This window comes from Suricata suricatta, chromosome 4, assembly GCF_006229205.1.
Source record: "Suricata suricatta isolate VVHF042 chromosome 4, meerkat_22Aug2017_6uvM2_HiC, whole genome shotgun sequence".
Classification (NCBI taxonomy): Eukaryota; Metazoa; Chordata; class Mammalia; order Carnivora; family Herpestidae; genus Suricata; species Suricata suricatta.
In genome coordinates, this window is record NC_043703.1 from 22,362,401 (window position 1) to 22,375,665 (window position 13,265).

The 13,265-nt window shown below is 35.2% G+C and overlaps 1 protein-coding gene across 1 annotated transcript; it reads left to right on the forward strand.

Annotated features, from left to right (window-relative positions):
- Positions 1-686: 686 nt before the first annotated feature.
- Positions 687-6,299, forward strand: SLITRK6 (SLIT and NTRK like family member 6). The gene is made up of 2 exons (XM_029938423.1): positions 687-1,161; positions 3,525-6,299. Exon 2 carries the CDS (start codon positions 3,549-3,551, stop codon positions 6,069-6,071), a length of 2,523 nt encoding a protein of 840 aa, XP_029794283.1. The 5' UTR covers positions 687-1,161; positions 3,525-3,548; the 3' UTR covers positions 6,072-6,299.
- Positions 6,300-13,265: the final 6,966 nt, after the last annotated feature.

Here is a 13,265-nt window from a genome sequence, read left to right on the forward strand (position 1 = left end):
TTTTGGAGAGTGACAAGCAATGTCCAATTAACAACAACAATCTGTAATAATGTTTCTCGGATATGTTTTCTAGTAATCATATTTCCATTCCAAATAAATATTATCTTAACTGCAAAAGAACCTTATTTCTCGTCTCACCACTGAATATTAGCTGTAGGGAAAGAAATAATGAAGTATACGAGAGTCTCTGACATGAGGCTTTAAAAAAACTAAATGGTGAATACAAAAATGCAAATACTGCAGGAAAGTAGTTCATGGGAACATTTTAATAATTAGTGCACCGTTTCAACCATAAATACCAGTAACAAACAAACAAACAACAAAAAAAGCAAAACCAAACCTGAAGCAACTATTCTACAGGCCACATGCTTGCAGCTTTTCTGCACATGTGTGTGCAAACAGTACTGCACTGTGCTAGCTGCGAATTTAACATAATGTGTTATTTAGCTTTTACACAACGTTTAAAACGATACATCCTTATTCGCGTCAGAATTTACTTGCACTCTGTCTGTTATTGAAAGGGAGGGAAAGGCCATTTGCAGAAAGAGGAGGAGTTGAGCAGTCCCAAGGTGGAGCTGTCTCTTGTGTTAAAAGACACGGGCAGGGTAAAGCGCTCTGTTAGGGAAGGGCTTAAAGGCTGAGTCAAAAGCCAAGAAGTCTCTTTATTTACGCCTACCTCCCAGCCCTTGGCAATCTGACTAATAACAAACTGAGCTAACAAGAAAGACTAGAAAGGGAGGAAAGAGACCGCTGCTGCTGCTTGGATCTACAACCTAAGAAAGCAAGACAGATCAATCCCAGCTCTGTGAAACATCTTGTTTATTTCCTGCGCTCAGCAGCTTGCAAATGGTTAACTATATGCAAAAAAGTCAGCATAGCTGTGAAGTATGCCGTGAATTTTAATTGGGGAAAAAAGGCAACAGCTTCAGGATGATCTAGCATGCGCTCTGCCTGAAATACTTTCAATGAAATGCTCAGCATTTAGTCTTCAAGCAGAGGTTTTTAACTTTATGAAGCAATGGGACCTGCCAAAAAGTGAAATTTGAGAAGAAAGTGCGTGGTGGTTGCTGTTTTCTTTTTTTAATAAGGAAGCTGAATTTACTTTGAACATCTCTTCCAGCTGTGCATTACAGATAACGTCAGGAAGTCTCTGCTTTACAGGTAAGATGAATGTTTTCAGGCTTTCCGAATACCTCTTTTTGCATTATCTTAGTGTGATTCGATTTGTATGTTTGCCCTTTAAAAAAATAACTTTGCATTAAAAGATATCCAGTTTCATTCTTACTCTTGGGCACAACCAATGCTGTAGCAGATGCCTATTTTCTCTGGGCAGCAGACAGCCCAACAGCTGGCTGTACAGAACAAATAATATAAGATGCTACTGTTTCTTCCATGGCATACAGGGCGTTACTGGAAACTAAGTATGTGTGCCTTCTGAAGGTGAGAGGACTTCCAAACACAGTTGTTGAATTTAAAATATAAGCAGACTATTAAAAGATTCTTTGTATTTTGTATGCTACTTTTCTGATTTCCTGACTTGAAAATACGTATTTTTGACCTTTTTAACATTGGATCGGATGTTGTCAGTATGGACCCCGTCTTCAAATTTGTGTGCATTTCTGAAAAGTTTACAAACTGTTCCCTAGGACATTTTGAAGAACAAAAAACGAATGTAAGATTTAAAAAAATAACCAGAGGCTGTCATCTGGAAGTTGTTTATTGTTTTCTCAAGATGCTGTGACTGGTGAAATGAATAATACTTTTTCTTAGTAATCTATGAAGAAGTACTTTTAGTGTTTGTGGAAGCTAATCCACAAGTTGAAGACTTCCAACTACAAGCCGTTGGATTCTAAACATAGACTCTGAGCTGTTTAAAATCAATTTCCCCAGGGAAACATTTAGTCTGCTAACTTTTCCTTGATATAGAAAGGCACTATACTGTTCTCTTTCTTCAGCTGCCTTTTACCATTCAGAAACTTCATACTATATCTGGTTTCAATAACGCAATGTATTTTCATGGGATGAAAAATTTTTTTCAGGATTCTTGATTGGAGTTTGGGGATGTTCTATCTGAATGTGAATTTTAATTGGGTTCAAAGTTAGTGTTCACATCCCATTAAAAATAAATGAAAGCAGGTGTCATTTGGAAGAGTTGAAGAGTTCTGAGATATGGTGTTTATTTACCTTTCAATTTAATTGATATAGATTTAAGATAACATTTAAGATACACTATTTAAAGGAAAGAAATGCACTAAATGCCATTAGAGTTATATGTTTTATCTTGTCACTGCTGCCGTCTCAGAGTTAGCATCTTCATTTAAAAAAATTGCTATTTCAGTTGCATGTCTTAAATTTTTAAGGAGCCAGAATATGTGATGCGGTTATCCTGAACTGTCATTTTCTGTTTACCAAACGAGAGATATCTTCAAATGTTTCAGTAGTGTGCAGTTGGCTTTAGAGTTCATCGTTGGTGACTCTAAGCCTTATTATAAAGGAGATCCACTGTTTAATTATGTGATGACATTCAGTGCCCTAAAGCCTGTTTTAAGACCTTGTTAGAAAGTCATTTGCTGGAAGTTTATATGAGGCATTGCTTATTCTTTTATAACAGCTAGAGATGTGTTTTAAAGCTCAGTTTTTCCTCTTCAGGTTTATGATAGTAACCTCATACATAACAATTTAAAAGCAGCAGAAAATATCCTACCTTTAGAAATTCAGTTTACAGTCTGACAAGTGAGATTTTAATGAGGACTCTTAACCATATGTATTTCATACTATCAAGCCTACACAAACTGTTCTAGACAGCAGAGGTTAAAATGAAATTCTTTTTATAGTGAACTACCATCTTACATGATCAGAGACTTAATTTCCTCATGATTTTTAAAAAGATAATAAAATTAATAAGTATCATGAGCCAAAAATCAAAGCAGGTTAAAACACAGGCACAAGTATTACCTGTTATATTGTGATGTCCAGTTCAAAAATTTAAATAAAGGAAATGCGTTATTTATGCGTATGTGAATACATATCTACAGACATCCATTTTTTCTAACTCTTTCTAACATTTTTGCATTCCCTACAGTTTTCTCTGCTTCTGGCTAAGAACATGTATTTGTCTTATGTTGTAATCCTTCAGCCTTAGATTCATCAACTCTGTGTAAAAAAAAAATCAGCCTCTTCTCAAATATACACCTTTGTATCATTTCACAGTACCGATGGTTCAATTAAGCAGCACCTCTCTCATGTATTAAAATGCAGTTTATTTGGCAAATGTGAACACCACTGATGATATAATACTTTAAATTCTCCTTGTCCTAAACTTTATATTTTAATCACAGGGCAAGTTCAAAGTAAGGCAAAACATGCTTGTCATAGTATTCAGGGGAAAAAAAATAACGTAGCTGCAGAAGTTTTCAGGGTAATATATATATTTTTTCCTTTTGGAGAAAAACCTATTATTTTGGGTTCATCTCCTCCCTCCCTCTGCCCACTAAAGTGCATTGCTATTGGATTTTGTTTTACAGAATCAGATTTCATCACATGACAACATGAAGCTGTGGATTCACCTCTTATATTTATCTCTCCTTGCCTGTATATCTTCACAGTCTCAAACTCCAATGTCCTTGGCCAGAGGTTCTTGTGATTCTCTTTGCAATTGTGAGGAAAAAGATGGCACAATGCTAATAAATTGTGAAGATAAAGGTATCGAGAAGTTATCCCAAATAAGTGTGCCACCATCACGACCTTTTCACCTAAGTTTATTAAATAATGGCTTGACAATGCTTCACACAAATGACTTTTCTGGGCTTACCAATGCTATCTCAATACACCTTGGATTTAACAATATTGCAGATATTGAGACCGGTGCATTTAATGGCCTTGGCCTTCTTAAGCAACTTCATATCAATCACAATTCCTTAGAAATTCTTAAAGAGGATACTTTCCATGGACTAGAAAACCTGGAATTCCTACAAGCAGATAACAATTTCATTACAGTGATTGAACCAAGTGCCTTTAGCAAGCTCAACAGACTTAAAGTGTTAATTTTAAATGACAACGCTATTGAGAGTCTTCCTCCAAACGTATTTCGGTTCGTTCCTTTAACCCATCTAGATCTTCGTGGGAATCAGTTGCAAGCATTGCCTTACGTTGGTTTTTTAGAACACATTGGCCGGATATTGGACCTCCAGTTGGAGGACAATAAGTGGACCTGTAATTGTGACTTATTAGAGCTAAAAATTTGGTTGGAAAATATGCCTCCACAGTCTGTAATTGGTGATGTCGTCTGCAACAGCCCTCCATTTTTCAAAGGAAGTATACTAAGCAGACTGAAAAAGGAATCAATTTGCCCCACCCCACCAGTGTATGAAGAACATGAGGATCCATCAGGATCATTACATCTGGCAGCAACGTCTTCAATAAGCGAAAGTCGCTTGTCAACCAAGACCACACCTCTTTTAAAACCAACTACCAAAGTACCAGTTTTGATACCCTATATTACAAAGCCATTCACTCAACTTCCAGGACCCTACTGTCCTATCCCCTGTAACTGCAAAGTTCTATCCCCATCAGGACTTCTAGTACACTGTCAAGAACGCAATATTGAAAGCTTATCAGATCTAAAACCTCCTCCACATAATCCTAGAAAGCTTGTTCTAGCAGGGAATATTATCCATACGTTAATGAAGTCTGATCTAGTGGAATACTTCACTTTGGAAATGCTTCACTTGGGAAATAACCGTATTGAGGTTCTTGAGGAAGGATCATTTATGAATTTGACAAGACTGCAAAAACTCTATCTAAATGGTAACCATCTGACCAAATTAAGTAGAGGCATGTTCCTTGGTCTCCACAATCTTGAATACTTATATCTTGAATACAATGCAGTTAAGGAAATACTGCCAGGAACCTTTAACCCAATGCCCAAACTTAAAGTTCTCTATTTAAACAACAACCTCCTACAAGTTTTACCACCACATATTTTTTCGGGGGTTTCCCTAACAAGGATAAACCTGAAAACAAACCAGTTTACCCATCTCCCTGTAAGTAATATCTTGGACGACCTTGATTTATTGACTCAGATTGACCTTGAGGACAATCCCTGGGACTGCTCCTGTGACCTGGTTGGATTGCAGCAGTGGCTACAAAAACTAAGTAAGAACACAGTAACAGATGACCTCCTCTGCACTTCTCCAGAGCACCTGGACAAAAAGGAATTAAAAGCACTGACTAGTGAACTTCTTTGCCCTGGCTTAGTCAATAACCCATCCCTGCCGACTCAAACTAGTTACATAATTGTCAGCACTCCCGCAACCACAACTACAGCCAATACTATTTTGAGATCACTTACTGATGCTGTACCGCTCTCTGTTCTAATACTAGGACTGCTGATTGTGTTCATAACCATTGTGTTCTGTGCTGCAGGGATAGTGGTTCTTGTTCTCCACCGCAGGAGAAGATACAAAAAGAAACAAGCAGATGAGCAGATGAGAGACAGCAGTCCGGTCCATCTCCAATACAGTATGTATGGCCATAAAACAACTCACCACACTACTGAAAGACCCACCGCATCACTCTATGAGCAGCACATGGTGAGTCCCATGGTTCATGTCTATAGAAGTCCATCCTTTGGCCCAAAGCATTTGGAGGAGGAAGAAGAAAGGAATGAAAAAGACGGAAGTGACACAAAACATCTCCAAAGAAGCCTTTTAGAACGGGAAAATCATTCACCACTCACGGGGTCAAATGTGAAATACAAAACCACAGACCAATCAACTGAATTTTTATCTTTTCAGGATGCCAGTTCATTATATAGGAACATTTTAGAGAAAGAAAGAGAACTCCAGCAACTGGGAATCACAGAATACCTAAGGAAGAACATTGCTCAACTCCAGCCTGACATGGAGGTACATTATCCTGGAGCCCATGAAGAGTTAAAATTAATGGAGACTTTAATGTACTCCAGGCCAAGGAAAGTACTAGTGGAACAGACTAAAAATGAGTATTTTGAACTTAAAGCTAACTTACATGCTGAACCTGACTACTTAGAAGTCCTGGAGCAGCAAACATAGATGGAGAGATTGAGGGCTTTTGCAGAAATGCTGTGATTCTGTCTTAAGTCCAAACCTTGTAAATAAGTGCCTTACATGAGTGTGTCATCAATCAGAACTGAAGCACAGCAGTAATCCTATGGGAAAAAAGAAGAAAAAGAAACTCAGGGATTGTTGGGAGAAGCCATTGCGTTGTCTTCAGGCAATTTTGCCCACCCCCCAATAAAATAAATCCTTGCATCTAAATCATCCAAGGATTATAGTAATATTTCTCCATATACTTAAAAGTGTTTCAGAAAAGTCCTCTTGCACAGCTAAGAGGGTTGAGTATTTAAGCAACCCTTATTTTCCTGAATTACTTTACCAGTGATGAAATAGAATTGGGTTTTGTCATTTAAAAACCATACCTGTATATGTAGTTATTATAATATGTAAGGAATATATTGTTTATATAATCAGTATATACCACAAAAATGTACATTGTCAGATACACCTAATTTTCTTGCAATAAAGGCAAAAGGAACTGAAACTTTAAAATTACCACTAGTAATAGTAAAGAAAAAATAGAAGGCTGAATTAGAAGTCCAAAACTTCCAAGTTTTCATTTGAGGGTTAGAAAAATACCACTGCTATGCTTTCTGAATTAAAAAATAGGAGTGATTAATAGTGCAGGTGGATGAATAAGCAAACTTTTTTGGTTTCTCTGCACATTTTGTGTGGACAATCTTATTGTCAATGCTGCTGTGAACTAAGGTATGTCAAAGTCCATGTTTTCTTCTTGGAATATTTTTTAAATGCTACTGATAGTCAATTGTAAATATGATTAGGGCATAAATTAAGCTTGGTTTCTTTCATAGCATTAATCCTTTGTAAATTTGAATGACCACAATAGAAATATGTTTCTTGTGGCAGGTAATAATTCACAGGTGTAAAACAATAGGAAAAATTGTGCTTTTAAAAATCTTTGTTGATGTAAACTGATAGTTTCCATAAATTAGTACCAAAAGGCATGTCAAAGGGTAAGTATTTTTAGTTGCCTCAAGAGTGGGACAATGTAGCTTTATTTTACAAGAAAGTATAGCTAGATTTCTATGAACTATTTATTCTGTACAGTTTTGTATATTTTTGGTTCACAAAGGTAATTATTCTTTGGTGCCTTTCAAGAAGATTAAAACACTCACGACAATAAAAATAAAATGAAAACTCTCATTTTAAATGAGCTTTCTTCAATTAGTATGATCTGTAATCCAATCAAGTCAGGATCAACACAAATACACACGTGCACTTATGCACATGCATGAGAAGGAGATTTCTGTCTGTTATTCACACAGAAACGTCTTGTTCACCATCTGCAAAAAGGCCATACTGTGTTTGGGTATGACTGACATGGGTCCAAACCTAAGTCTGACCAGTAGTTCTCCCTTTCCAGCAGTTCATTTTCCACTCACTACAAATGAAAGTGATTTATTTTTCTTCTTTCTGATTATGGAATCAATGACACAGCAGATTTCCACAAGGAAAATGGAATTCATCAAGGTGATCTAATTCTGTCTTCTGAATGCCATGCAGATCCATGCACAGGGTTAGGAAGAAACATATTTCAAATTAGAAAGGACTTTCTTTATTTTACCTACTACTATTTTAGTGATTCCTAAATGTTCTATGAAATATTTTGGTTTTCAGCACGAAAGGGTCTGCAATACTAGCAAATTATACATTATTTCCTTGGTTTTGAATAAGAAGCCTTTCTGCTAATAAAGAGAGGAAGGGCTTTACTGCGTGGTATGAAAACTAAAGATGAGTCTGTTATGAAATCATATCACCAGGTTTTCTTTTAAACTGTTGCATATATTAATAGAAATTTATAAACAATTATGTGTTAAAAAAGTTCATTGAAAACCTAAATTTCTCCATCAATGCCCAAGGTTGGAAAGAACAAAGATGAGAATTCTTTTTATTTTTTTAATGTTTTTAAATGTTTATGTATTATTGAGAGAGACAGAGACAGAGCATGAGTAGGAAGGGGGCAGAGAGAGGGAGACACAGAATCTGAAGCAGGCTTCAAGCTCTGAGCTGTCAGCACAGAGCCAGATAGGGGGGCTCAAACCCACGAATGGTGAGATCATGACCTGAGCCGAAGTCGGAAGCTTAACTGAGCCATCCAGGTGCCCGAGAAGTTTTTTGAAAGTTACACTCATTAAGGGAAAAATCTTTGTACACATAGGATGCTATATATATTTATCCACTAAAAAAGTTCAGCAAGATAATGACTAATAGATCCTTCAAAGCATGACTTTAAAAGATACATTCTAAAGACAAGAACAAAGCAAGAGATTTCATGTTATTGCACTACTTCTATTCACTAGGGTATTTGCCAATATGTTCTGATTGCAATCAAGTGCATAGAGGTATTAGAAAGACTTAAAATATTCCCATGCCTGGAGGACCCTTGGAATGGATCCACGAATGCAGACAGAGACATGTCCTCAGGAACATTCTTCCTTTTGGGGTAGGGTAATTATTTTTAAACCTTTATTCATTGTTAATCACCTAAAGTAATAATATTCATTCTTCGGCTTATAGCAAGATGAAAGAAAGTTGTTTACGAAGTCATGTTTATGTATTCTCCATATTAAATATAACTTCAAAACTTAAATCCAGTGGGAGTCTGGATTAATGATGTAGAAATCATGGTTTCCAAAGTGTAACAAATTTTATTTATTTATTTTTAACTTTCTTTATCTATTTTGAGAGAAAGAGAGAGAGTGAGCGAGCACTGGGATGGAACAGAGAGAGAGGGAGAAAGAGGAAGAATCCAAGTAGCCTCCACACTGTCAGCACAGAGCCCTATATGAGGCTCAATAGAGGGCTCCAGGCAGGGTTCCATGCCAGGCTCGAACTTAGAACACTGAGATCATGACCTGAACTGAAATCAAAGTTTGACCCTTAACTGCCTGAGCCACCCAGGTGGCCCAAAGGGTAACAAATTTTAAAGGCTTAAATGTTTCAGTCATGATGGGATCTGCCTTGTGTGATTTGCTTCCCTACTAGAAATAGTTGAGAGTTGAAAAAGCTAATGATGGTCTTTAACTCTTAATGGGTCATATGACTTGTGATAATCACTCAGAACTTTGAGGGTTTTATCTGGGTTTTCTATTTCTTCTCACTTTTACTACCAGACACATTTTTATGATAGTCTCTGTTTGATGATTTGCTTAAGTGGCCAATGTGGTTTCTTTCTTTAACTGCTAGATTCAAAGTCAATTCTGAATTCAGCATCCCCCGCCTTATTCTAATGGCATTCTAGCAAACAAACAAACAAAATAAACATAATTAATCTAGTTTTTTTTCTTGTTTTACATGGAAGTTACATTTTTCTCATTGTATATCAGTGCAACTTCCAATTTGCTTGAATCTTGATTTTTTAAAAACTTTTTCAATGTTTTTAATTTATTTTTTGAGAGACAGACAGCATGAGCAGGGGAGGGTCAGAGAGAGAGGGAGACACAGAATCGGAAGCAGGCTCCAGGCTCTGAGCTAGCTCTCAGCACAGACCCCGACGTGGGGCTCAAACCACGAACCGTGAGATCATGACCTGTTCCGAAGCTGGATGCTTAACAGACTGAGCCACCCAGGTGCCCCAGATCTTGAATTTTTGTAGGACAGTGATACTAGTGTATAATCACACGGGATCAAGTATTTTTAAATGTGTCAGTCTGTTAGACATAGAATGCATTAATCCTTATTTAAGAAATCATTTATCACTAAATTACCATGAAAATTCTTCTGGCAAATATATGAAAGTATTCTTCAGATAATCTTCCTTTGATCTCCAAATTGGATGGAGATTTTATAATACATATAAGAAAGAAATGTATCAATAACGATGGTTCTTCCTCCTGAGTCAATCTTCTATAACACAGAAGAAGAAAGCTTGTCTTTACTGCTCAGTAGTAAGAAAATTGAAGCACTAGCTAAATAGTTCTTAAGCTGCCTTGATGTTTCACCCAATTAATTTAAAAGGCTTAGGCTTTGATCTGGGATTGAAAAACGTGATATGAGTATCCCCTTGTCATTAAAAATAACTTTTTAAAATATAAATAATTAATCAAATGAGATTGAGTCTTAATATACATGTAATTTATTTTTGTGCTTCTTAAAAATTTTAAAGTTATTTTATATTTTTATTCTCCTGTGGTAACTAACGTACAATCAAACATTTGAAAAAGATGATGGATACTACTAACTTAAAGAATTGACAGTAAACATTTTTTTAAATATACACAGATACAAATAAGTATGTAAGAAAAGCTCAGCAAACAATTCCACATATAAGACTTTGTACATAATTATTATTGGAGACTGTTCTCTATGTGAAAAGAAAATTATCCATGTGCATAAAATGCTGACTATTTGGGAAGAGAGGTTTGGATCTCTCAGTAATTAAGAAACATTTTTAAAATGAATTTAAGGACTCTACTCTTTTTCTTTTCCCTGAATATTTTATGATACCGGCATGAATGGCTGCAGTTTTCTTCTTGAGAAGATGGGGTATTATGAAAACTTGTTCTTGATAGGAGAGGAGAAATTACAAGTCTGTAGCAGGAGGAATGATCCTATGACTGAGCACCCATATCAAGAATGATCTCACTGATAAGGAATGGATACGTGCTTAAAAATACAATATTCCTTTTTGCATTTTTAATTCCATACATTCTGAAACAGATATTTGCCCAAAGATTCCCTGAGGTTTATAACCATAACTGTCCCAAATTAAAAGTTGAATAACATAGTTTATCCTTGAATTATGAGTTAGATTATCAAAACTATATTGATTAACAGATTTCTGTATTGTATGGAAATGAACACCAGTATCTGTTTTACAGAGCACAACTAGTTTTTAAAAGAAGAATTGATGTTTACTATATGTACATTTATTCTTATGTATATGTAATATAGAGGAGACAGCCAGATACAGAATTCTCTTTTAGCTGCTTTGAAAACATAATGAAATAGACAAGTACTATTATGTTAGTAAATGTCCTTCAGCAGATTAGTGAATGAAGAATAGAAACAATTCAAAACAAATTGCATATACACACAACACACAAACATTAATGTATTTCCAATAAAATAGTTTAAAGTTATACACTTTTTAAATAAAGTACTTTTGTCTCATAATTGTGAAACGTAGAAAGCAGAAGACCTGAACTTTCACAATTAGTCATCACATCCTAAATACCTTAGGTTCCACCAGTTAGAAAATTGGTATTTTGACTTGTTCCCTTAATATAAAATCTCTGGTCATTTAATCATCATGTCATCCATCATATTTGGCATTACAGATGGACTTGAACAGACCGTTCACACAAAATTAATCATTTTTTGCTCCAGTTAGTGCCTTTAATATTAAAATCAGTGTTATCAGTGATGAAATCACCATTAGTGAATGGATGTTAAGTGTCTTTTCATTCCATTACTTGATGTATAAGCAATCCAAAGACATATAAGTCCCTATTACTATATTTCCTGATTCATATCTATCATATGGTAATATAGCAATACATGGTAGAATGAGAAAGTTTACAATAGAGTTCAGAGAAGTCACGGTTCTAGAAGTATCATCAATTTGAATGCTACATATGATTTCACCAATTAAGATTTTCATAGACACATTTTGGGTGTATCCTTAGCATTCTGCAGTACTTTACCAGGGAAGATACTATACTTTGATACAACAAACACATCTCTCCAATATCAGAACATCATAAACTGCTAGAGTTTATGTATTCTAATTTTTTAAAAAATTACAAATAAAAGGGTTGACATGTTTATCTTGCACTCTATAAGTAGTAAGAGTAACAAGATCAGAATTGGAAGCCTGTTTTATTGTTGTCATGTTATTGGGTTTTGTTTTAGTCTCAGGGCTGTGGTCTTCACCTCACTCTCTGTTATGACCTTGAGAATTTATAAACCATACGGAGACACAAAAATGTATGTCTTGGCTTCTGTATTTAAGTAGGCCCCTCTTTTTCTAAACATTTAATTGAAAGAAAAATCAGACATTTCCATAACTCTAGACATATATTATGTAACTGTAATTGTTCAAAATGACATGTAAGCACATTCTGGATAAAGCTAGAAAAATGCTAAATGATTTAATATATTGAACAACATATGCACATTCAGACAGAAACTCATTATGTAGCTTTTTTTCAAATTCAGAATAATTAATTACTATTTATCAATAACTTATAAAAAATAGCCTATATATTTTTAAACACAATTTAGTAAGCATACTTTCTTTTCTATTTCAGAGACTCAAACATTGACAAAGAAAATACAATACAGAAAGTTTCCATGATACATTGCAATAATTAAAAACTTCATGTATAAACATGTAATTTAAACATTGTTAGAATTATCTTAACACATAGAGATCATGGTATCATATATTTTCATATTTTATTTTTAAAACCTCTATTTGAAACAACTTTATCTTTTTGCTAGTGCTTGTAAGTTAAAATAAAGATCATCATTTCAGTGAATATATCATTTGATTCTAGAGAAACAGCTTTATAATGTGAGGAATTTTTAGTTATTATCTTTATTTATATTTTTAAGTTTATTTATTTTGAGAGAGGCAGAGAGAGAGAGCGCAGGAGGCACAAAGGGAGATAAAAAAGAGAGAATTCCAAGCAGGCTCTGCACCGTAAGGGGCAAAGTTCCATGAACCATAGGATCGTGAAGTGAGGTGAAACCAAGAGTCAGAGGCTTAACCAACTGAGCCATTCAGGCACCCCATATTTTTTCTTTTTAAAGAAACTTTATTTTTAGTGCATTTTTTTGTTCACCACAAAATTGGTCACAGAATAAAGTTCTCACATATCTCCTGGCCCCACAGAAGCCTGGCCTTCTCCACCATCAACATCCTCCACTAGAGTTGGTACAGTTATAGCCACTGATTAATCTACACTGTTTCATAATTATCACCCAAAGTTCCATAGTTTACACTAGAATTCACTGTGGATCCTGTTCATTCTATAAGTTTTGAAAAATTTATAATGATATGCATCCACCAGTATAATGGTATGAATCCTCCATTATAGTAATATAGAGCATATTTTCACTCTCCTGTAAATCCTCTGCTTTGCCTAATTCTTCCAGTCCTCAACAATTACTAATCTTTTTACTGTCTCCGTATGTAGTTTTGTG